General features: G+C 49.2%; 2 protein-coding genes across 2 annotated transcripts in view; one reads left to right on the top strand and one right to left on the bottom strand.

Moving 5' to 3' along the window:
- Positions 1–930, bottom strand: part of LOC112105552 (pepsin A-like) — an 8,369-nt gene extending 7,439 nt beyond the window's left edge. Inside the window, exon 1 of the mRNA XM_026650514.1 lies at positions 875–930. Coding sequence (XP_026506299.1) covers positions 875–930 — 56 coding nt within the window. The remainder of the gene's footprint in view (positions 1–874) is intronic.
- Positions 931–18,379: 17,449 nt separating this feature from the next.
- Positions 18,380–26,468, top strand: part of LOC112104964 (pepsin A-like) — a 36,916-nt gene continuing 28,827 nt past the window's right edge. The window contains 6 exon segments of the mRNA XM_026650536.1: positions 18,380–18,435; positions 19,075–19,231; positions 20,995–21,112; positions 24,265–24,383; positions 24,690–24,889; positions 25,808–25,924. Of these exon segments, the coding sequence (XP_026506321.1) occupies positions 18,380–18,435; positions 19,075–19,231; positions 20,995–21,112; positions 24,265–24,383; positions 24,690–24,889; positions 25,808–25,924 (767 nt within the window).

Here is a 26,468-nt window from a genome sequence, read left to right as displayed (position 1 = left end):
CATTTTATCTCTGAAGCAGATGACTTCTCAAAAATTGTAGACCAGTGATATCAGACATAAGCTGCTTGTCTTCACTTCCAAGGCTCTTCGCACTCAGTCCCACCCTACCTCTCATCCCTCATTGGCTATCAAGCTATCGATGCCCACCTTCCATTGGCCCATGATGCCAGCCTCTACTGCCAACTTGGTACATTTTCAATCACACACCTTCGTGCTTTCTCCCACCTGCCCCCTATGGTTGGGAGGTTCTCCCCATAAACATCTGCAAAGCTACCTCACTGTCCTCCTTCAAATCCCTCCTTAGAAACTCTCCTTTGTCGTCGTGCCTATAAAAAAACCATAACAACAGTTTGGCTGCTGGTGTGCAGAGACCACTGTCCTTCAAACTGACTGATTGTACTCCCCTCTCAGTCTGTCTGCATGTCTCTGTTGTCTCTTATGTCTTACTGAGGTAGTTATCTACTTAGGGAAGGGACAGACTTCCAGTGCCTAGCACAATGGAGTTCTGGTCCATGACTTATGGGTCCTAGATGCTGTGATAATACAAATAATAAACACTAATATTATCACAGAGAACTGATCCCCACAGAGAGACTCTGTCACTTGCCCATGGTCACAGAGGGAGTCTGTGGCAGAGCCAGGCATTAACCCAGATCTCTCAAGTGCCACTCCAGTGCCTTAACCACAAGACCTTCCTTCCTCATTCCTCTGCTACAACACAAAGCTAAGAGGTTGTTCCCAGCTGCTGCCTATACATGAATGGAGAGTAGAGAAAAGAATGAGAGAGGTGCAGACACTCCCCTTGATAATCACACATTGCTATGTAGAAAGTCAAGTTCAGCAGCCCAAAGTGGTGTGTTCCCCCAATACTCACTTTGTCACCCGGCACTGAGAGAGCGCCACCAAACTCAGGAGCAGAAGCCACTTCATGATGTTTTCTGACACACAAGCCAGTGGTGATGAGTGGTGAATGTAGAGAAATGCCTAGGTGCTGCTTCTTATAAACACACAGCCCAGAGCTTTCCTTATCGCATTAATAGCCCTGATAAGAAATGTAAACCTTCCCGATAAAATCTTCCAAAATATCCTTAAATGAAATTTTGGAGAACACTCAGAGTTAATAGATTTCCACTTTCACTTGGCTGTGACCTGAAAATGGGGCATCATCTAGAGGGAAGATGTGAGAGTTCAGGGACATCTAAGCTTTGAAAAGCAATGCCTGTGGGTTGCTTTAAAGAATGGGATGGGAGGCACAGAAGAATTGCAATGGGATATGGAGACTTTCACTGATCGGTTCTTCATTCCAATCTAGCCCCATGCTGGGAGAGAGGGTAACTCAATGGGATTAGAGCCTTCCACATCTTGGGCACCACTTGCAATACAGCCATAGATTCACAGAAGTGTATGACAGGAAGGGAACCCAATAGGTCATCTAGTCCAGTCCCCTGCACTCAAGGCAGCCATGCAGTGGGGAATTGGTTTCTTTATGGGAACCAGGATATGGAGCTTTACACCTCTAGGTCATTGGTAAGGATACAATTCTGTCACAGAGTTCACAGATTCCGTGACTTCTTCCAGTTCAGGGCTGGAGCAGCTGTCAGCCCGGGCCATCAGAGCAGCAGCCTCAGGGCTGAAGCAGCAAATGGGGTTGGCTCAGCCCCCTTGGGGCTGGCGCAGTTGCGGTCAGCCCCTGCCACAGGAGCAGCAGCGGGGCTGAAGGAGCTGCTGGAGGTCAGCCCCTGGCAGCACTCTCACTGTTAGACACCCACCCTCACACCCCCCCCCCGTTCCTACCCTCCCCGCCCCCGGCAGGGCTCAGATTCATACCAATGACTAAGGCTTTGTGTAGACTAGCAAGTGAAAGACAAAACTTTTGGCATTTGTTAGAGGGCTTTCCCTTCCACCCCTTCCCTGGTTCTTGTAATGCAGACGGAAAGCAGAAGACCAGAAGTTCGAAGTGCAGGCTGTGCGATGTTTATTGGGGTTAGTTCCAAGCAAACATATTCCGAAGCCCTTCACACCAGTTGGGCTTATCTCTATATGCCGATAGAGTTTTCCCCTTCCCCTCCTCCAACTACAGTTCTATACGCCAATGGAACCCCTTCTTCTTCTAACCCCTAGCTCCGCACACCAATGGAGCTCCCTCTTCCCAGTGTTCTATTTCCAGCTCTGAAGCTGCAGAGCATTTACCCTGTGTCCCCCTTCCCAGCTCTGACACTGCAAAGCCTTGCCTGTGTCCCTGTTCCTCATTCCCTATTCCCACTCCCCCAGTCTCCCATTCCCCTATTACCATTATCATTCCCCTTCCCACTCCCATTCCCCATTCCCACTCCCCCTCCTTCTTCTTAGCAGGCCCAAATATACATGCAGTGCACGCCCCTAGTCACACCCCTTATAACTTATGGTCATGTTCTGTTCTGGAGGGTCATCAGTCGGGGTCTTCATCCCACCCCTTTTGTACCCCATGGGAGGGGTAAGGAGTGAGGTTGTGCTCCAGTCAGGGGCAGGCATTTCTCTGGACTTTTAGTGTTTTACCTCCCCCCGTAATCCTCCCTTGCCCCTCCTGACCGGTTGCCTGACCTTGCTTTGAGATAAGGAGTTGAGGTAGTCGTCAAATGTGCGCTCATATATTGCACTCCCACCATACCCTGTAACACTTTTAGCTCCATCCCTTTGTCTCATTGTACTAAAAGTCCCATCTGGTTGTGGGAAATGCAACACACGGCATCTTTGTCCTTTGTTCTTCACACATATTAGTAAGGATGTAAGAGTATTAAATGTCAAACCCAAAATTCTGTCTCAGGCTAACAAACAGGCTTATAAGCTAACAGCATTCAGAGGTGTTAAAAAAACACACACCCCTGAAAGACAAAAGTTTTGCCGACGACAAGTGCCGGTGTGAACAGCACTTTGTCTGTAGGAGCGCTCTCCTGCCAACAATGCTAACACCACTTGTTGGGGTGGAAGTTTTTTGTTGGCAGGAGACCTCTCCCCTGCCAACAAACAGTGGCTACACTGCACACCTTTTAGTGGCACGGCTGTAGCGGCACAGCCGTGCCGCTAAAAGCTGCACAATGTAGACATAGCCTAAGGTTAAGATTCTCTTACGGGTATTTTTAGTAAAAGTTAGGGACAGGTTGTAGGCTTCTGTGAATTTTTGTTTATTGCCCATGGAGGCCCCTGTTGACAGGCGAGAAGCAGATGTCCAGCCCTCCTTGGGAACAGGGTAAGGTCACCATGACTTAGACCTTAGAGGGAGAGAAAAGGAGAAAATCCTGGATGGCCCCAAACCTGGAGACTGATTCCCTGGCCCAGGAGCAAATTATGGGTTCAAGTTCCAGTGGGTTGGATGTGGGAGAGGTCTCACTTCTTAGGCTAGGTCTACACTACGGGGGGGGTGTCGACCTAAGATACGCAACTTCAGCTACATGAATAGCGTAGCTGAAGTTGAGTATTTTAGGTCGACTTACCTGGCTGTGAGGACGGCAGCGAGTCGACCGCTGCCGTGCCGCCGTCGACTCCGCTTCCGCCTCTTGCCGCGGTGGATTTCCGGAGTCGACGGCAGAGCGATCAGGGATCGATTTTATCGCGTCTTCACTAGATGTGATAAGTCGATCCCCAATAGATCGATTGCTACCCGCCGATCCGGCGGGTAGTGAAGACGTGCCCTTAGTCCTGGTACTTCAGCCATCCTGTTCCTCTCAGGAGACTATCCACTGGACTTGGGTACCAGGCCATGCACCAGGAGCAGCCACTCTACCTGAAATAAGAATGAGAATCCCATCAGATTAGACAATAATGTTAATTTTCCATTTAGCGCTACCAGGCTCCTGACAAGCAAATACATCATGAGCCACATTTCCCCACCCACTAACTAGGGCTTAATAATCATAAATATGTATGGGGAGTTCCTGGCTCGAAATAAAGACCCTTTTAAGAAGCATCACAACCAAGGGGACTTGCCATCTGGCATGTTCAAGAATGGAAGATGGAGTCATTTGCTTCTCATTGTGCCTCAGTCCCATCTGGCCACAAGCTGGAGAACGACTGGCTCAGGAGCATTAGGATTAGCATACAGAGCCTTCCACTTCTAGGCCCCTAGGTACAGTCTGAGCCCAAGTCAAGGGATGGATGTTTGGTGGCCCCATGTCAGATAAGTGGAGAGGGGATGGGTCTCAGTCCCAGACCCTGGTGGGACAGGTGCCCACATTGCCAGATAAATTAATCATAAGGGGCACTAATTGGGCCCCTTTATCTCAGTATACAAGTCAGATCAAATGGGTCATAGAAACCAATCCTCTTTCTTTTCTCCCACCTTTAGAGGTAACCCTTCCAGGTCAGGGCTGGAACAGTTATTGGACTTGGGGATAGAGGTCTTCTCTGTCCTGGGACTTTCAATTCACAATAAGAGATCTATCCCTGATCCCCCTTCCCTTCAGCTTCCTGTCTGGGTGAAGCTGTGTGTACCATATCGCCTCCCACTGGCAGCCCTGTTAAGGCTGAAGGTCTAGAAATCATGGAGATTCTATTCCAGTGACTCAATGCCCTGATCTAAATATTTGATGAATATGCATGAGCTCATCTACAGAAACAGCAGAAAATGTCTCGATTACAAGAATTTACACCTGACAAAGCTCCAGCGTGGAACAAGTTTTAGGAACACAAGAATTGCCAGCTCCTGGCTGGCTCTGGTTTGGTGCCCAGGTAGCTCTGAGAGCTTCTAGAGCCTCTGCCTCTGTTCCTTCTCCTGGTCTGGGTAGAGGGCTGTGTGGTCTTCAGGAAACACTCTGGCCCAAGGGGCTTGAAAGAGCCCCTCTTCACTCAGTCACTGAGTTGCACCTGCCACTGCTTCACCGGGCATGGGCTTCTGCAGCTCCCATCCCCCAGACTTCCTGTGTCTGGGAAGCTGAATGCTCTGAAAGGTACAATTCCCAATATCCAGCCACAATGTAATAACAACAACACTTAACAAACAACATGTATATAACTCGCTCCTCCAAACACTTATAACCATCCTATTAACGAACCTTGCTAATAATGTTCAGTTAATCTCTCAGGTGCCCTGTGCTGGTCTCCCTGCCAGATCAGCACTATTGTTGTCAGAAGGCTGTGAGTCCATTTTGTTCCGGAGATGGCATGTTTTGGGGCTTGGTTGTCTTGACCTGTTACCTAACTGAGACCCTCTCAGGCCAAATGTCTGACTTTACAACCCTCCTCCCTCTATTCTGGATGTGGAGAAGGTGTCACCTATCCCTCATCAGTATGAGTCCATCTGAGGTGATAGCCTCATACAACTGCAGGGCAGTCTCACTTAATACCACCACTGTTGGTGACCATTGATTTCCATCACAGATGTGCGCTGCATCATATTCACAATTTGGTGGACGCTCCCGGGATCCCAAATCATCTGGCTTTTTTTTATATTTTTTCTCTGTCTCTCTGTTCTTCTGCAAATCCCCAGTTCCTCGGACAGCATCTTCTGTCGTCGCAGGTGTTCTACTTGTCAGTATTCTGTTAAACCATGTCCGCAGGTGACACACCATGTTTCATTGGTACCTCCTGTAACTGAACTGTGCTAAGCCTGGCTCAGAGTGTGACTCCAGAGCACTTTTCAGTAGCCATTTTATTATTTTAACACCATTTCCCACCAACCCACTGGTTTGGAGATAATGGGGATTTAGCAGTTACATGTCTAAACCCAAACTTCACTGCAAACTGCTCAAACCCATGCCCACTAAACTGCTGCCCATTGTCAGACTTTACTATGTCAGGTATAACATGGCTAGCAAAAATAGATATGCACAATCACCTGTTCAGCTATAGTATCTTCCAGTAAGGCTATCTCAGGAAAGTGAGAATAGTCTAGAATGAAGACATAGCTTTTTTCCAGCCAATGTAAACAAATCTCTGCCTACTTTGCTCCAGGGGGCCAATTATTCCTGTGCCACCAACATTGGCCCTTTTGCTAGACTTGGCCTGTACTTTTGGCATATACGACAAGCCTTGATGGCTTCCTCAATGTTGCTGTTCATTTGCGGCCAGTGTAAAACATTTCCAGCACTTCTCTTAGATTTCTCAATTCTTAAATCACCGTCATTTCTCCTTCATAACACATTTTACTGTACCATCTTATGAAGCACCATCCTGATTCCTTTAAACATAGTCCCATCTGGTACTGACAGCTCCCTCTGAACTCAAAAATAGGGACTGGGAATATGCTGTCCAGGCCACTCTGTGCGTTACTTGCTACAGGGTCTCACCCTGAGGAGTAGGTCTCGCAATCACAGTCAACATTTTGTCTTAGACTAGAAAGCTGTTGGGTTTTTTTTTTAAATGGTCCTTGAAAGCTCTTGCAAAGTGATGGAATCCATTGCATTTCTTGCATCTTTTTCCCACATGCCAGGCATTATCTTGGAGCAGTACACACTGTGGCAACCAACACAAGCCATGTGCTCTTTTTGCAGAATTCTGACTTGGAAGTCTCCATGCCTTTCTGACTCAGGTCTCTTTTCTTGCAGTATTTTGGATTCTCTACCATGTCCACAGTGCCAGAGCACAGCCCACCCTCCATAAGCTTCCTTCTGGACTGGGTGACTTCCATTGCTTGATAAATTCTAACAGATTTGTCACAGGTTAATTATGGATCTTCCAGTAGTCTCTGAAATTTTTGTTCCAGATCCCAGTCACAATCTGAGGCCTGGTCTACACTACGAGTTTAGGTCGACTTTAGCCGCGTTAAATCGAATTAAGCCTGGACACGTTCACACGACGAAGCCCTTTCTTTCGACTTAAAGGGCCCTTTAAACCGGTTTCTTTACTCCACCTCCGACGAGGGGATTAGCGATAAAATCGGCCTTAGGGGGTCGGAATTGGGGTAGTGTGGACGGAATTCGACGTTATTGGCCTCCGGGAGCTATCCCACAGTGCTTCATTGTGACCGCTCTGGACAGCACTCTCAACTCAGATGCACTGGCCAGGTAGACAGGAAAAGCCCCGCGAACGTTTGAATTTCATTTCCTGTTTGCTCAGCGTGGAGAGCACAGGTGACCACGCAGAGCTCCTCAGCACAGGTAACCATGATGGAGTCCCAGGATCGCAAAAGAGCTCCAGCATGGACAGAACGGGAGGTACGGGATCTGCTCGCCATATGGGGAGACAAATCATTGCTGGCTGAACTCCGAAGCAGTAAACGAAATGGCAAAATATTAGAAAAGGTCTCCAAGGCCATGAAGGACAGAGGCCATAACAGGGACGCACAGCAGTGCCGCGTGAAAATTAAGGAGCTAAGGCAAGCCTACCACAAAGCCAGAGAAGCAAATGGAAGGTCCGGGGCAGAGCCGCAAACATGCCGCTTCTACGCGGAACTGCATGCCATTCTAGGGGGTGCAGCCACCACTACCCCAACCGTGTGCTATGACTCCCTCACTGGAGAAACACACAGGGAAGCGGGTTCGGAGTATGAGGAAGATGAGGATGGAGAAAATGTAGATAGCTCACAGCCGCAAGGAAGCGGAGAAACCGGTTTCCCCAACAGCCAGGATATGTTTATCACCCTGGACCTGGAACCAGTAACCCCCGAACTCACCCAAGGCGTGCTCCCAGACCCTGAGGGCACAGAGGGGACCTCTGGTGAGTGTACCTTTGTAAATATTACACATGGTTTAAAAGCAAGCGTGTTTAATTATTAATGATTAATTTGCCCTGGCAATCGCGGCCAGTACAGCTACTGGAAAAGTCTGTTAACGTGTATGGGGATGGAGCGGAAATCCTCCAGGGACATCTCCAGAAAACTCTCCTGGATGTACTCCCAAAGCCTTTGCAAAAGGTTTCTGGGGAGGGCTGCCTTATCCCGTCCGCCATGGTAGGACACTTTACCACGCCAGGCCAGTAGCACGTAGTCTGGAATCATTGCATAACAAAGCATGGCAGCGTATGGTCCCGGTGTTTGCTGGCATGCAGACAACATCCATTCCTTATCGCTCTTTGTTATCCTCAGGAGAGTGATGTGTAATGTGAACAGCAAAATTTAACGTGAAAGAGTGTACCCATTGTTCTCTAAAATGTGTCTTTTTTAACAACCTCTCCCTTCTCCTCCACCAGCTGCAAATGTTTCTCCTTCACAGAGGCTAGTGAAGATTAGAAAGAGAAAACGTAGGATGCGTGATGACATGTTCACAGAGCTACAGATGTCCTCCCACGCTGACAGAGCACAGCAGAATGCGTGGAGGCAGTCAATGACTGATTACAGAAAAGCACAATATGAACGAGAGGAGAGGTGGCGTGCTGAATCGCGGGATGAACAGAGCAAGTTGCGGGCTGAAGATGATAGGTGGCGTCAGCTTGCAGATAGAAGGCAAGAGTCGATGCTCCGGCTGCTGGAGCATCAAACTGATATGCTCCAGCGTATGGTTGAGCTGCAGGAAAGGCAGCAGGAGCAGAGACCGCCGCTACAGCCCCTGTGTAACCAACAGCCCTCCTCCCCAAGTTCCATAGCCTCCTCACCCAGACGCCCAAGAACACGGTGGGGGGGCCTCCGGCCACCCAGTCACTCCACCCCAGATGATTGCCCTAGCATCAGAAGGCTGGCCTTCAATAAGAGTTAAAGTTTTAAACTGCAGTGTGTCCTTTTCCTTCCCTCCTCCCGCACCCATCCCGGGCTACCTTTGCAATTATCCCCCTAGTTGTGTGATGAATTAATAAAGAATGCATGAATGTGAAGTAACAATGACTTTATTGCCTCTGCAAGCGGTGCTCGAAGGGGGAAGGGGAGGGTGGGGTGGTTGGCTTACAGGGAAGTAGAGTGAACCGGGGGGGGAGGGGGGCGACGGAGGGTTCATCAAGGAGAAACAAACAGAAGTTTCACACTGTAGCCTGGCCAGTCACAAAACTCGTTTTCAAAGCTTCTCTGATGCGCACCGCGCCCTGCTGTGCTCCTCTAACCGCCCTGGTGTCTGGCTGCGCGTAATCAGCGGCCAGGCGATTTGCCTCAACCTCCCACCCCGCCATAAATGTCTCCCCCTTACTCTCACAGATATTGTGGAGCGCACAGCAAGCAGCAATAACAATGGGGATATTCTTTTCGCTAAGGTCTGAGCGAGTCAGTAAGCTGCGCCAGCGCGCTTTTAAACGTCCAAATGCACATTCCACCACCATTCGGCACTTGCTCAGCCTATAGTTGAACAGGTCCTGACTCCTGTCCAGGCTGCCTGTGTACGGCTTCATGAGCCATGGCATTAAGGGGTAGGCTGGGTCCCCAAGGATCACGATAGGCATTTCAACATCCCCAACGGTTATTTTCTGGTCCGGGAAGAAAGTCCCTTCCTCCAGCTTTCGAAACAGAACAGAGTGCCTGAAGACGCCAGCATCATGTACCTTTCCCGGCCATCCCACGTTGATGTTGGTGAAACGTCCCTTGTGATCCACCAGGGCTTGCAGCAGAATTGAAAAGTACCCCTTGCGGTTTATGTACTCAGTGGCTTGGTGCTCCGGTGCCAAGATAGGGATATGGGTTCCGTCTATGGCCCCACCACAGTTTGGGAATCCCATTGCAGCAAAGCCATCCACTATGGCCTGCACGTTTCCCAGAGTCACTACCCTTGATATCACCAGGTCTTTCATTGCCCTGGCAACTTGGATCACAGCAGCCCCCACAGTAGATTTGCCCACTCCAAATTGATTCCCGACTGACCGGTAGCTGTCTGGCGTTGCAAGCTTCCACAGGGCTATCGCCACTCGCTTCTCAACTGTGAGGGCTGCTCTCATCCTGGTATTCTGGCGCTTCAGGGCAGGGGAAAGCAAGTCACAAAGTTCCATGAAAGTGCCCTTACGTATGCGAAAGTTTAGCAGCCACTGGGATTCGTCCCACACCTGCAGCACGATGCGGTCCCACCAGTCTGTGCTTGTTTCCCGGGCCCACAATCGGCGTTCCACGGCATGAACCTGCCCCAGTAACACCATGATTTCCACATTGCTGGGGCCTGTGCCTTGTGAGAGGTCTATGTCCATGTCAATTTCCTCATCACTCTCATCGCCGCGCTACAATCGCCTCCTCGGCTGGTCCTGGTTCTGCTTTGGCATGTTCTGGCTCTGCATATACTCCAGGACAATGCGCGTGCTGTTCATAGTGCTCATAATTGCCGCGGTGATCTGAGCGGGCTCCATGATCCCAGTGCTAGCTATGGCGTCTGGTCTGAAAAAAGGCACGAAACTAGTATCTGACGGACCAGGGGAGGGAGGGAGGGAGGGGCAAGTGACGACATGGCGTACAGGTACAGGGAATTAAAACCAACAAAGGTGGCTGTGCTTCAGGGAGAAACACAAACAACTGTCACACAGAATGGCACCTCCCAAAGATTGAACTCAAAAGCCTGGGCTTAGCAGGCCGTTGATTTGACCGAGGGAGGGGGAAGCAAATGAATACAGAACAAATCTATTTTTTACATCTTAAGACAACGGTGCAGCATGACTGATAGCCCTCGGCATCTTCTGGGTGCTTGGCAGCAAATACTGGGCGCTTGGCAGTTAGTGTACTAAGACTGATAGCCACATTTTTCCTGTATGATGACAATGGCCTTCAGGCCTATTGCACGATCTGCTGCTCAGGGAAGACTCTGCTAATGTGCGATGATCCAACTTGTAATAGGACGGTTACCAGTCGTAATACACCATCTACTGCCAAAAGGCAAAAGGCAAGGGGCTGGTGCAATGCAGCCCTACGGCTGCCAGCACCCAGATCGCCGATGAAGGCTACCAGTCATGCTGCACCGTCTACCGCCAAAAGGCAGTTAGCTGCTGCTGCTGTGTAGCAATGCAGTCCCACGTCTGCCGGCACCCAGATGACATATGGTGACGGTGAACTGAGCTGAGCGGGCTCCATGCTTGCCGTGGTATGTTGTCTGCACAGGTAACCCAGGTAAAAAGACGCGAATCTATTGTCTGCCGTTGCTCTGACGGAGTGGGAGGGGCCTGACGACATGTACCCAGAACCCCCCGCGACACTGTTTTGCATCATTCGGGCATTGGGATCTCAACCCAGAATTCCAATGGGCGGCGGAGACTGCGGGAACTGTGGGATAGCTACCCATAGTGCAATGCTCCGGAAGTCAACGCTAGCCTCGGTACTGTGGACGCGGTCCGCCGACTAGAGCACTTAGAGCATTTTATGTGGGGACACACACAATCGGCTGTATACAACCGATTTCTATAAAACCGGCTTCTATTAATTCGACCTAATTTCATAGTGTAGACATACCCTGAGATTCAGTTTTAGCCTCCCCAAACTTACAAATTCAGCTCTTCATCCTCAAATCAGTCACAAATTCTTGCAGGCTGCAAGGAATTCTGCAATGGGAATAGCACAATTGGTTATGATCAGCCAACTTTCTGTAGAAGAGACTATATTATAGACTAGCACAGGGAGCTGCAGGTCAGGACTGAGGGGCATCAGAAGAGCTGTGTATGTGTCAGGCCAAAGGCTGGAATAGCAGGGCAGCCTGTAGCTCAGGAGTGAGGCGCTTTAGCAGCGCTGTGGGTGTGTTTCATACCCCAGAGCTATTATAACCAGGTCAAATTTGAGAGGCATTCGCAGAGCTGCGTGGAGACCCAAGACTGGAAGAGCAGTGGGTGCTATCGGGCAGTATTAATCCCTACTGCTTCAGGGTGCTACAAGGTGCCTGTATGGTCTCTCTGGTGTCAGACGTCTCAAAGCAAACCTCCCTTCTCTAAATCTGAGATCTATTTCACCTCTTTGTTGAAAAACCTGGAGCAGGGAATGGAAAATACCTGCCCATTTGCGAGACTAACACCAGATGCCAGGACCTCACTGTGGGGCATCAGGGGACATCGGATAAGCTGATTTTAAGGACCAGTTCCGCTCAGATAAACTTGTTCAAACTGATAAGTTTTCATACACAGAGTAGCAAGGTTAGGCCTGCCCTGTTCCAGGCCCCTTTGTTAGGGTTGTCACCGGCCTAAGGTGACTTTACTCCCAGTCATGTGGAAACCTCATCCTTCCCCTGGTGTTTGCTTGTCCCCACAGGGTTAGGAGCGGATAGTGCTATATGGAAAGTTAAATGCTGTTGTCTAATCTCATGGGATTCTCATTGTGATTTCAGGCAGAGCAGCTGCTCCTGGCATGTGGGCACATGGCCTGGTGCCCAAGTCCATGGTGGCCTCCTGCCTGGAATAGGAAGGCTGCAGTGTCAGAGCTAAGCAGCGAGGCCTCCCCACGCATCCCAACCATGGAGATTTGAATCCATGATCTGCTCCCGGTGCAGGTAATCACTTGCCAGTTTGGGGACCATCCAAGATCTCCTTTTCTCTCCCCCTAAATCCTATGTCATGGTGAACTTACCCTCTACCCAACCATGGCTGGACATCTCTTCCCTCTTCTCCTCCACTGGTGGCCTCCATAGCCCACCAATGCCTTAGTCCTGTCATTTCCAACCACGACTTACCATTTGCCCTCAGACTTGTTGAGGGCAGTCACGTCACATTCATAGAATCATAGAAGATTAGGGTTGGAAGAGACCTCAGGAGGTCATCTAGTCCAACCCCTGCTCAAAGCAGGCCCAACCCCAACTAAATCACCCCAGGGTAACCCATTCCAGTGCTTCACCACCCTCCTAGTGAAATAGTTTTTCCTAATATCCAACCTAGACTTCCCCCACTGCAACTTGAGACCAATGCTCCTTGTTCTGTCATCTGCCACCACTGAGAACAGCCTAGCTCCATCCTCTTTAGAACCCCTCTTCAGGTAATTGAAGGCTGCTATCAAATCCCCCCTCACTCTTCTCTTCCGCAGACTATATAAACCCAGCTCCCTCAGCCTCTCCTCATAAGTCATGTGCCCCAGCCCCCTAATCATTTCCGTTGCCCTCCGCTGGACTCTCTCCAATTTGTCCACATCCTTTCTGTGGTGAGGGGCCAAAACTGGACGCAATACCCCAGATGTGGCCTCACCAGTACCACACAGAGGGGAATAATCACGTCCCTCGATCTACTGGCAATGCTCCTGCTAATGCAGCCCAATATGCCATTAGCTTTCTTGGCAACAAGGGCACACTGCTGACTCATATCCAGCTTCTCATCCACTGTAGTCCCCAGGTCTTCTTCTGCAGAACTGCCGCTTAGCCATTCAGTCCCTGCCTGTAGCAGTGCATGGGATTCTTTCGTCCTAAGTGCAGGACTCTGCACTTGTCCTTATTGAACCTCGTCAGATTTCTTTTGGCCCAATCCTCCAATTTGTCTAGGTCACTCTGAACCCTATCCCTACCCTCCAGCGTATCTACCTCTCCCCCCAGTTTAGTGTAATCTGCGAACTTGCTGAGGGTGCAATCCATCCCATCATCCAAATAATTAATGAAGAGGTTGAACAAAACCGGCCCCAGGACCAACCCTTGGGGCACTCCACTTGATACCGGCTGCCAACTAGACATCGAGTCATTCATCTACCCAAACCCAAACCAAGTCCTCACACCCGATCCTTCCCTTCCCTGACATGTCCCACTAGGAAATGCATGAAGACCATCAGCATATTTCATCCACAAACTTTCAGGTGACACAGATTTTTTCTACTGAACTGGGTGAGCTGGACCAGTGCCATAAAGGTGAACGGCTCCATATCCTCTGAGTCAGCCAGTTACTCAGACCGTCGCGTGCCATGCATCCTATTTCCCTGTCCATTAACTTCAGCTCCTTGCGCTGACCTGGGCTCAGATTCATACCAATGAGCTAGAGATGTAAAGCTTCATATTCCAGTTCCCATAGAGACACCAATTCCCACTACATGGCTGTATTGCAACTGGGCCCAAACTGGAATCAGTGACCTGGAGGTGAATAGCTCCATATCCCATTCCAATTCCTCTGTGCCTCCTATTTGCTCTTTAAAACAACCCAGCATCATCTCTTTTCAAACCTTGAGTGGGCCTGACTGGTATATAAGGGCAGTCAGCAGCGAACCAGCTGAGCGGCGAACAGCAGAGGCTAACAGAGGGAGTTTGCCTGGGAGTTCGCCTGGGGAGAGCTCACGGAGGCTTTCATCTGCAGGTTTCTCTGAGTAGTTCCTGCAACAGCTGAGGAAGGTCTTAAGAGGAAGGTGATATGGAAGGTGAGCGATCAGCTGTTGTAACCTGCACAGGTTGTGCCATGTTTGTCTTTCTTCCACAGGACAGAAGCGACTTTGTCTGTACAAAGTGCAAGCTGGTCTCCATATTGGAAGAGAAGGTTCGAGGTCTGGAGAAATGAGTATCGACTCTGCGTTGCATAAGGGAAAATGAAGATTTCCTGGACAGACATCAGGAGATGCTTCTACGGCCACAATGTTCTGAAGATTCAGAGCAGGCGCAGCAGGGACAGAAGGATGGTGAAGAAGTTTGGCAGCATATGACCTCCAGAAGGAGAAAGAGGAGCGTCCATGTACCAGCAATGGAGATACAGGTGAGCAATCGTTTCCATGTTCTCTCTACAGGTACTAATGCGGAGAGTGGACTAGATGACCCATCTGAGGGAAGGGAGCAGAAGGAGACTCCACCGATTGGAAGGCAAAAGATGCACTGTCCTAGGGATGGGGGTTCCACGACCACCACTCCCAAGAGGAGGAGGAGGGTGGTGGTGGTCAGGGACTCCCTCCTCAGGGGGACTGAATCATCTATCTGCCGCCCCGACTGGGAAAACCGAGAGGTCTGCTGCTTGCCAGGGGCTAGGATACACGATGTGACGGAGAGACTGCCGAGACTCATCAAGCCCTCAGATCGCTACCCCTTCCTGCTTCTCCACGTGGGCACCAATGATACTGCCAAGAATGACCTTGAGCGGATCACTGCAGACAACGTGGCTCTGGGAAGAAGGATAAAGGAGTTTGAGGCACAAGTGGTGTTCTCGTCCATCCTCCCTGTGCAAGGAAAAGGCCTGGGTAGAGACCGTCGAATCGTGGAAGTCAACGAATGGCTACGCAGATGGTGTCGGAGAGAAGGCTTTGGATTCTTCGACCATGGGATGGTGTTCCAAGAAGGAGGAGTGCTAGGCAGAGACGGGCTCCACCTAATAAAGAGAGGGAAGAGCATCTTCGCAAGCAGGCTGGCTAACCTAGTGAGGAGGGCTTTAAACTAGGTTCACCAGGGGAAGGAGACCAAAGCCCTGAGGTAAGTGGGGAAATGGGATCCTGGGAGGAAGCACGAGCAGGAGAGCGCAAGAGGGGAGGACTCCTGTCTCATAGTGAGAAAGAGGGACGATCGATGAGTTATCTTAAGTGCCTATACACAAATGCAAGAAGCCTGGGAAACAAGCAGGGAGAACTGGAAGTCCTGGCACAGTCAGGGAACTATGATGCGATTGGAATAACAGAGACTTGGTGGGATAACTCACATGACTGGAGTACTGTCATGGATGGATATAAATTGTTCAGGAAGGACAGGCAGGGCAGAAAAGGTGGGGGAGTTGCGTTGTATGTAAGAGAGGAGTATGACTGCTCAGAGCTCCGGTATAAAACTGCAGAAAAACCTGAGAGTCTCTGGATAAAGTTGAGAAGTGTGAGCAACAAGGGTGATGTCGTGGTCGGAGTCTGCTATAGACCACCAGACCAGGGGGATGAGGTGGACGAGGCTTTCTTCTGGCAACTAGCAGAAGTTGCTAGATCGCAGGCCCTGCTTCTCATGGGAGACTTTAATCACCCTGATATCTGCTGGGAGAGCAATACAGCGGTGCACAGACAATCCAGGAAGTTTTTGGAAAGTGTAGGGGACAATTTCCTGGTGCAAGTGCTGGAGGAACCAACTAGGGGCAGAGCTTTTCTTGACCTGCTGCTCACAAACAGGGAAGAATTAGTAGGGGAAGCAAAAGTGGATGGGAACCTGGGAGGCAGTGACCATGAGATGGTCGAGTTCAGGATCCTGACACAAGGAAGAAAGGAGAGCAGCAGAATACGGACCCTGGACTTCAGAAAAGCAGACTTTGACTCCCTCAGGGAACAGATGGGCAGGATCCCCTGGGAGAATAACATGAAGGGCAAAGGGGTCCAGGAGAGCTGGCTGTATTTTAAAGAATCCTTATTGCGGTTGCAGGAACAAACCATCCCGATGTGTAGAAAGAATAGTAAATATGGCAGGCGACCAGCTTGGCTAAACAGTGAAATCCTTGCTGATCTTAAACGCAAAAAAGAAGCTTACAAGAAGTGGAAGATTGGACAAATGACCAGGGAGGAGTATAAAAATATTGCTCAGGCATGCAGGAGTGAAATCAGGAAGGCCAAATCACACTTGGAGTTGCAGCTAGCAAGAGATGTTAAGAGTAACAAGAAGAGTTTCTTCAGGTATGTTAGCAACAAGAAGAAAGTCAAGGATAGTGTGGGCCCCTTACTGAATGAGGGAGGCAACCTAGTGACCGAGGATGTGGAAAAAGCTAATGTACTCAATGATTTTTTTGCCTCTGTCTTCACGAACAAGGTCAGCTCCCAGACTGCTGCACTGGGCAGCACAGTATGGGGAGAAGGTGACCAGCCCTCTGTGGAGAAAGAAGTGGTTCGGGACTATTTAGAAAAACTGGATGTGCACAAGTCCATGGGGCCGGATGCGCTGCATACGAGGGTGCTAAAGGAGTTGGCGGATGAGATTGCAGAGCCATTAGCCATTATTTTTGAAAACTCATGGCGATCGGGGGAGGTCCCGGATGACTGGAAAAAGGCTAATGTAGTGCCCATCTTTTAAAAAGGGAAGAAGGAGGATCCGGGGAACTACAGGCCAGTCAGCCTCACCTCAGTCCCTGGAAAAATCATGGAGCAGGTCCTCAAGGAATCAATTATGAAACACTTAGAGGAGAGGAAAGTGATCAGGAACAGTCAGCATGGATTCACCAAGGGGAAGTCGTGCCTGACTAACCTAATTGCCTTCTATGATGAGATAACTGGCTCTGTGGATGAGGGGAAAGCAGTGGATGTGTTATTCCTTTACTTTAGCAAAGCTTTTGATACGGTCTCCCACAGTATTCTTGCCGCCAAGTTAAAGAAGTATGGGCTGGATGAATGGACTGTAAGGTGGATAGAAAGCTGGCTAGATCGTCGGGCTCAACGCGTAGTGATCAATGGCTCCATGTCTAGTTGGCAGCCGCTTTCAAGCGGAGTGCCCCAAGGGTCGGTCCTGGGGCTGGTTTTGTTTAATATCTTTATTAATGATCTGGAGGATGGTGTGGACTGCACTCTCAGCAAGTTTGCAGATGACACTAAACTAGGAGGCGTGGTAGATACACTAGAGGGTAGGGATCGGATACAGAGGGACCTAGACAAATTAGAGGATTGGGCCAAAAAAAACCTGATGAGGTTCAACAAGGACAAGTGCAGAGTCCTGCACTTAGGACGGAAGAATCCCATGCACTGCTACAGACTAGGGACCGAATGGCTAGGTAGCAGTTCTGCAGAAAAGGACCTAGGGGTCACAGTGGACGAGAAGCTGGATATGAGTCAACAGTGTGCTCTTGTTGCCAAGAAGGCTAACGGCATTTTGGGCTGTATAAGTAGGGGCATTGCCAGCAGATCGAGGAACGTGATCGTTCCCCTTTATTCGACATTGGTGAGGCCTCATCTGGAGTACTGTGTCCAGTTTTGGGCCCCACACTACAAGAAGGATGTGGAAAAATTGGAAAGAGTCCAGCAGAGGGCAACAAAAATGATTAGGGGTCTGGAGCACATGATTTATGAGGAGAGGCTGAGGGAACTGGGATTGTTTAGTCTCCAGAAGAGAAGAATGAGGGGGGATTTGATAGCTGCTTTCAACTATGAGGGGGTTCCAAAGAGGATGGAGCTCGGCTGTTCTCAATGGTGGCAGATGACAGAACAAGGAGCAATGGTCTCAAGTTGCAGTGGGGGAGGTCTAGGTTGGATATTAGGAAACACTATTTCACTAGGAGGGTGGTGAAGCACTGGAATGCGTTACCTAGGGAGGTGGTGGAGTCTCCTTCCTTGGAGGTTTTTAAGGCCCGGCTTGACAAAGCCCTGGCTGGGATGATTTAGTTGGGAATTGGTCCTGCTTTGAGCAGGGGGTTGGACTAGATGACCTCCTGAGGTCCCTTCCAACCCTGATATTCTATGATTCTATGAACCTTAGCCAGGAAACCTCCCCTAACTCTTACCCCTTCCCTCTAGAGGATGCCCCCATTTTCAGGTCACAGCCTAGTGAAGGTGGAAATCTGTGAACTTGAAGTGTTCTCCAAACCTTTCTTTCAAGGACATCTTGGACAATCTTTTCGGGAAAGTTTGCATTTCTTATCAGGGTTACTAATGGGATAGGAAAGGCTCTGCACTATGTGCATATAAGGAGCAGCATCCCGGCGTTGAGCTGCATTTAGCAGCCACACTTTCCTTTCCCCACCAGTTTGGGTGTACAGGGACATCATGAAGTGGTTTCTGCTCCTGAGTCTGGTGGCACTTTCTCAGTGCCGGGTGACAAAGTGAGTACCGGGGGGGGAACAAGAAACATTGGGCTCCTGAGCTTGGCTTTCTACAGAGCAATATTCCCTTAGCAGCAGCAGCTCCTACATCTCTCTCCTCAATACTTCATTCTTTAATAGGCAGCTGGTGGGAACTACCCCTTGGCTGTAAGGCACAGTTGAGGTATGAGGAAGGATGGGCTTGTGGTTACAACACTGGAACAGGACTTGGAAAATCTAGGTTCATTCTCGGCTCTACCACAGACTGCCTGTGTAACCTAGTGACTGAGTCTCTTTGTGCCTCAGTTCTCTGGATAAAAATGAACATATGTCCTTTGTCTATTTCATCAGTAAGCTCTATAGGACAGGGGGACTGTCTTATACAATGTATTAGTACAGCTCCCAGCATACTAGACCCTCTCAGTGCTACTTACACATGGGCCAGGAGTTTCCAAACGTCCTACGGGAATTATATGCCCAACTTACACTGACTTTTTGTGCACTGGTCACCCAACTCACCTATACCCTGTGCTAATCCCAGCTATAGAAAGGGGTCTCTGTGCAATGTAAAAAACGGATTGCACAGTATTCCCTGAATACAAGGCTTGTCTATTGTTTATTTGTTATTGATCGGCCTCTCTCCCCACCCTTGTTGATTAGGGTCTCCCTGAAGAAAGGGAAATCCCTGAGGCAGAATCTCAAGGAACATGGCTTGCTGGAGGATTTCCTGCGGAAATACCCTCACAACGTGGCCTCCAAGTATTTCCCCAGCCTGTCCAACGAGGATGCCAGCGAGCCCCTAACAAACTACATGGACGTGAGTATGGCAGGAGAGTAGGTCTTGTAGCCTTCCTCTCCTCATCAAAGCTTCCCACTCCTCTGTCAACCAGGGCTGCCCAGAGGGGGGGGGCAAGTGGGGCAATTTGCCCCAGTCCCCGGGCCCCACAGGGGCCCCCACGAGAATGTCAGAGGCTCCCCCCATCCCACAGCGCCTCAATGGCTCAGACGGGACCTGAGCTCCTCCCGCTCAGAGCTGCGTGGTAAGGGGGCGGGGCTGCGAGCTCCAGCCAAGCGGTGGGAGCTCAGGTCCCACGGGAGCCATGCCGCTGCAGCGCTGTCCAGGGCCGCTCCTGGACGCAGCGCACTGAGGCTCCGGGAAAGGGGAGAGGTGGGGGTAAGCAGCATGGTAAGCCCCTCTGAGCTGGGCACCCCCCGACCCCATCCCCCCGCAGCCCTGAGCCCCAGCTCTGAGCCCAGCCCCTCTGAGCCGGGCACCCCCCGACCCCATCCCCCCCACAGCCCTGACTCCTAGCTCCGAGCCCAGCCCCTCTGAGCCGGACACCCCCCTGACCCCATCCCCCCCACAGCCCTGACCTCCAGCTCCGAGCCCAGCCCCTCTGAGCCGGGCACCTCCTGACCCCATCCCCCCACAGCCCTGACCCCTAGCTCCGAGCCCAGCCCCTCTGAGCCGGGCACCCCCCGACTCCATCCCCCCACATCCCTGACCCCCAGCTCTGAGCCCAGCCCCTCTGAGCTGAGCACCCCCCGACCCAAAGCCCAGCTCCCCACCCAGCCCTGGGCAACAGCAGCACCAACCCCAGGCAGCGACATCCCATTGGCACCAACCATCCATGACCCAGCAACAGCCCATTATGTAATTGCAAATGTATACATACCATTAAAGCATTTAGTGGTTTTTAAATAATGTATTTTGTGTATTTTCAAATTATTTTTGAATGTATTTCACTGGTTATTTTTTACATTTCCAAATACATGTTACTATAGTATTGCAACTTTTTTTTATGGAAGGGGCCCCCAAAATTGCTTTGCCCCAGGCCCCCTGAATCCTCTGGGCGGCCCTGCTGCCAACAGCTGATCTTGCCCTCCTCCCAAAAGGGCCTCAACCCACTCCCCCACTGATGTGCTTCCAACCAAGCACATACCTTGCTGCTGCCAAGAACCCTCCCCAGCAGGGCCGGCTCCACCATTTCTGCCGCCCCAAGCAAAAAAAAAAGCCGCGATCGTGATCGCCAGCGGCAATTGGGAAAAAATTTTTTTTAAAAAAAGCCGCGATCGGCGGCGGCAGTTCAGTGGCAGGTCCTTCGCTCCTAGAGGGAGTGAGGGACCTGCCGCCCCCAAATTGCCGCAGGTGCCGCCCCTCTCCCTTGGCCGCCCCAAGCACCTGCTTGTTAAGCTGGTGCCTGGAGCCGGCCCTGCTCCCCAGCCCCCGTGCTGGGCCATCCAGCCCCCAGCTGTGATTGGATGGGATTAAGAAGAGCACTGGGAATAGAACGCCCAGGTCTGCTGGCTGCCCCCTTCCCAACACCTTGAGATTGATGGGAACTGGGGATAAATAACTCTGTGCATCAGATGCCAGCAAGTCCTAGGAGCCATGCTTGGCAAAGTGATGGCAGAGAAACAGCAACTCAGGCTGAGCCTTTAGCAAGGACACTGTAACCCAGACCCTCAGCTGGTGTAAATCAGCTGGTGGAACTATGCCGGTTTACACCAGCTGAGGATCTAGACCTTGGATGGCAATGGTTCCCTCTCTTTACATTGTTCTTTGTCCTGCTTTGGCAGATCGAGTACTTTGGAACCATTTCCATCGGCACCCCAGCCCAGGATTTCTCTGTCCTCTTCGACACTGGCTCCTCCAATCTCTGGGTGCCCTCCGTGTACTGCTCCAGCCCAGCCTGCAGTAAGTCACCTGCAACGCCTCTTGCCTTAACACGCCATCTGGGTGGTTTGATATTTAAGTCAACAATGAGGAAACTTTGATTGAAATCACTGATTTCAATCTTGCTTTGCATTTGTACTTTTAAGTTATTTTCCTGAAGGAAGTTGTTTTTTGTTGGTACCCATTAAAACATGTTGAGTTGCAACTAATTATAGCTTTTACACTAAATTTGGTACTTAACATACATTTATTCAGATTTTTAATTTGTACATTTTTTAATTATGAGAAAATGGTGAAGGATGGATTTTTCATTTTGCTAGCTGACTAATGTTGTTACTTGATGTATGTGTTCACCTTTACATGGTAATTGGAAATTGATTAAAAATGAAAAAAAAAAAAAAAGCTTTTAAAAATTATTAGTAAAATAAAACTACCTTAAATGTGCTGGATAGCTAAGAAAAAAGTTTATTAAAACAATTTACATTTAAAACTAACAATGTATTTAAAAAAGGAAGTGTTATCGATAAGGCCATTGTGGAGAAACAAAATGAATTCTTTGCATCGGTCTTCGTGGCTGAGGATGTGAGGGAGATTCCCAAACCTGAGCCATCCTTTTGAGGTGATAGATCTGAGGAACTGTCCCAGATTGAAGTATCATTAGAGGAGGTTTTGTAACAAATTGATAAATTAAACAGCAATAAGTCACCAGGACTAGATGGTTTTCACCCAAGAGCTCTGAAGGAACTCAAATGTGAAATTGCAGAACTACTAACTATAGTCTGTCACCTATCATTTAAATCAGTTTCTGTACCAGATGACTGGAGGATAGCTAATTTTGATGCCAATTTTTAAAAAGTGCTTCAGAGGTGATCCCGGCAATTGCAGGCCTGTAAGCCTGACTTCAGTACCGGGCAAACTGGTTGAAACTATAATAAAGAACAATATTGTCAGACATATAGATGAACATAATTTGTTGAGGAAGAGTCAACATGGTTTTAGTAAAGGAAAATCATGCCTCACCAATCTACTAGAATTGTTTGAGGGGGTCAACAAGCATGTGGACCAAGGGGATCCAGTGGATATAGTGTACTTAGATTTTCAGAAAGCCTTTGATAAGGTCCCTCACCAAAGGCTCTTACACAAAGTAAGCTGCCACGGGATAAGAGGGAAGGTGCTTTCATGGATTGGTAACTGGTAAAAAGATAGGAAACAAAGGGTAGGAATAAATGGTCAGTTTTCAGAATGGAGAGACGTAAAAAGTGGTGTCCCCCAGGGGTCTGTTCTGGGACCAGTCCTATTCAACATATTCATAAATGATCTGGAAAAAGGGGTAAACAGTAAGGTGGCAAAATTTGCAGATAATACAAAATTACTAAAGATAGTTAAGACCCAGGCAGACTGCGAAGAGCTACAAAAGGATCTCTTAAAACTGGGTGACTGGGCAACAAAATGGCAGATGAAATTTAATGTTGATAAATGCAAAGTAATGCACATTAGAAAGCATAATCCCAACTATACATATAAAATAAGGGGGTATAAATTAGCTGTTACCACTCAAGAAAGAGATCTTGGAGTCACTGTGGATAGTTCTCTGAGAACATCCACTCAATGTGCAGCGGCAGTCCAAAAAGCAAACAGAATGCTGGGAATAATTAAGAAAAGGATAGATAATAGGACAGAAAATATCATGTTGCCGCTATATAAATCCATGGTACGCCCACATCTTGAATATTGTGTGCAGATGTGGTCGCCCCATCTCAAAAAAGATATATTGGAATTGGAAAAGGTTCAGAAAAGGGCAACAAAAATGATTAGGGGTATGGAACGGCTTCCGTATGAGGAGAGATTAATAAGACTGGGACTTTTCAGCTTGAAAAAGAGACAGCTAAGGGGAGATATGATTGAGGTCTATAAAATCGTGACTGGTGTAGAGAAAGTAGATAAGGAAGTATTGTTTACTACTTCTCACAACACAAGAACTAGGGGTCACCAAATGAAATTAATAGGCAGCAAGTTTAAAACAAACAAAAGGAAGTATTTCTTCACACAACACACAGTCAACCTGTGGAACTCCTTTCCAGAGGATGTTGTGAAGGCCAAGACCATAACAGGGTTCAAAAAAGAACTCGATAAATTCATGGAGGATAGGTCCATCAATGGCTATTAGTCAGGATGGACAGGAATGGTGTCCCTAGGCTCTGTTTGCCAGAAGCTGGGAATGAGCGACAGGGGATGGATCACTTGATGATTACCTGTTCTGTTCATTCCCTCTGGGGCACTGGCACTGGCCATTGTCGGAAGACAGGATACTGGGCTAGATGGACCCTTGGTCTGACCCAGTAGGGCCATTCTTATGTTCTTGTGTTCTTATCTGTAGTCAGTGAATTGAACTGATTGTTTCTGGTCACCATGTCCTTCCAAAATTTTAGAACTACTAGATTTCATCCTCTCACACTTACTTTTTATTCAGAGATTGGAAAAGGAAAACAAGCTGTCTTGCCTTTATAACCCCCAATCAAGTTCTTAAGTTAGAATGAACTAGTCAGTGAACTGAACTAGCTGAATGAACTGACATGAAGAAAATATTCTCTGTGCACCTGCAGAAGAGGCTACTGCTGTGAAAAGCTGGTTTAGCACTTCAACAAAGTCTAGTTCCAGCTGCTGAGCCAGTGAAATCCACCAATTTAGTGGTCTATCTTTAAAACTTCAGCAACAAATATGCATTACTTAATAGTAATTTTTATTTAATTTAACTGATTGTAATAGATTTTAGTAAATTTAGACTTGCACATATGTTGTGATAATTTAAACTTTAATTTTAAATGATTATTTTTAAAAAGAAAAACATATTTACATTTTTTAAAATCAGATTTTTTTTAATTAAAAAAATCATCAGTTTCCAGCTACCGTGGAAGCCAGAGATGAATAGGTTTCCTTCCATTGTCTGTGGATTGTCCAATTGTACTGTGTCAGAGGAGGGGAATGGTTTCTAGGAAGCCCAGGAGCTAGATCCATAAAGGGACCTAGGCATTGCAATGTTGAGCACTGCAGTGCGTAACTCTTAATCACCCTCCCCCAACCAGAGAATTCACAGCCTCACCAGTCTCCCATACAACACACTGGGAGAGTTACAAGTGTCGGTGTGTGACCATCTGACCCTTCTGTACTTGCAGCAAACCACAACCGCTTCAACCCATCAGACTCCTCCACCTACGAGGCCACCAGTGAGAAAGTCTCCATCCAGTATGGCACTGGCAGCATGACCGGAATCCTGGGCTATGACACTGTCCAGGTAAATCACAAGAAAGGATGAAAGCCCCTGGAGCAGAGAAGGGAAATGATTAGGAGTTAGAAGGACAGGATGCATCTGCAAAGCTAAAGCAGGAACTCCATTGGCTGTGAACTGGGAGACAGGAATAGAGAAAGGGAAGAGAAGAGACAATGAAGCCAATCGTGGACTATTCTCATATGGGGGAGAGAGCACAGTTCAGGGCATGGTAACCGCTGAGAACTGGCACGCTGTAAAGACCCTCTGGTAGACTTGGCAGCTTCTCCCAGGGTGTAGGGTGTGTCTGATTGTCCCCATCCCTCCTCTAAGGTTGGCGGCATTGTGGACACCAATCAGATCTTTGGCCTGAGTGAGACCGAGCCTGGCTCCTTCCTCTACTACTCCCCCTTTGATGGGATCCTGGGTCTGGCCTTCCCCAGTATCGCCTCTTCTGGAGCCACCCCCGTCTTTGACAACATGATGAATGAGGGTTTGGTGTCCCAGGACCTCTTCTCTGTCTACCTGAGCTCGTAAGTCAGGGCTGGAAACAACCCATCGGCTGCAGTGAGATTAAGCACCTCTCACATTGAGTGAGCCCTGCGATATTTGCATCAGAATTCCCAAAACACAGAGATCTCTGGGGTGCAACATGGCAGCCATTCTATGCTGGTGATGTACATTCTGGGAGCAGAAGTGAACATTGGCATCTTTAATGATTACATTAAAGCATCGGGGCCCTGCCTACACCCATTGCAGATCATCAGTATTAGACTGACTCCTAGGGGAGAAAATGCCCCATGTCACCCACATGACTCAGCACCTTCCAGCACCAGACTGCACCATCTGCTCAGTACTGACTCAGAGGGAAGAGCAGCATCTACTGAGTCCCTGACACCACTGCCTCAAACATCTGGGCCTTTCCTTGGAGGTCTCCCATCCAGTTTTAGGGCGGGCCCAGCCCTGTTTAGCTTTTGAGACCTGGCAAGAGACAATTATCAAAGTAGGGTCAGAGGTGCCCCTCTCGTCCAACCGGCCTGCCCTTTCTCCGCTACTAGACGCTGATGTGCCCAACTCTGATTGTATCCCAGCACTGCCCACCTGTGGCCCATTCTCTAACAGGGAAGGGTTCAAAAAGGAACTAGATAAGTTCATGGAGGGTAGGTCCATCAATGGCTAATAGCCATTGATGGGCAGGGATGCTGTTCCTAGCCTCTGTTTGCCAGAAGCTGGAAATAGGCGACAGAGGATGGATCACTTGTTGATTCAGTTCTGTTCATTCCCTCTGGGGCACCTGACATTGGCCACTGTCGGAAGACAGGTTACTGGGCTAGATGGACCTTTGGTGTGACCCAGTTTGGCTGTTCTTATGTTCAGACAGAGCGTTTCCTATTGACTCATCAGCCAACCATTCATGCATCTGCCTTGACTCTCCTCTCTCCCTTCTCTAGGGACGACCAGAGCGGGAGCTTCGTGATGTTCGGTGGAATCGACTCATCTTACTACTCTGGGAACCTCAACTGGATCCCTCTCTCTGCTGAGACTTACTGGCAAATCACCATGGACAGGTATCTCCCACCACTTGGCCCTTCCCCTTCATCAGGCCACCTTGAGGAGACAGGCAAAAGGAGAAGCATGCGGGAGCCTGGGGAAGCTCAAATTTCAGAGTCTAGACAAGATGAGAGACCCGGGAGTCAGAATCACACCTTCCTTGGAGCGATAGGAAAGGGACTCACCAGCAAGGAGATTAGAGCAGTGGTTCTCCACCTCGTCCACACCAGGAACCCTCATCTGGCCAGCTCTGCTTAGCAATAAAGTAAAGGGTTTGGTGGTCACGACTCCTTGACATCTGCTTGTGACCCCCTGGCTAGATCGGTCACAGTCCCAGAAGGTTGTAGGACGAGGAGCGACGGGCAATAGCTAAGGAAGGTTGAGGCTGAAACATCAGGGGAAAGTTCTTGGCAGTCGTAGCAAGGGGGCGGTGGGTCAGCTCCACCCTGCAGGCCTCTCACTGCTGGCTCGTGGGCTGAGTGCGAATGAGATTGGGAGTGTTTCTAGGGACGTACCCCCTGACTCTCTCTTCCAGCATTACTATGAACGGAGAGACCATCG

The sequence above is a fragment of the Terrapene carolina genome, unplaced genomic scaffold (genome assembly GCF_002925995.2).
Source record: "Terrapene carolina triunguis isolate 2854851 unplaced genomic scaffold, T_m_triunguis-2.0 Scaffold90, whole genome shotgun sequence".
NCBI classification, from domain to species: domain Eukaryota; kingdom Metazoa; phylum Chordata; order Testudines; family Emydidae; genus Terrapene; species Terrapene triunguis.
Note: the sequence above shows the minus strand (reverse complement) of the source record. Positions and strands in the feature narration are given on the sequence as shown.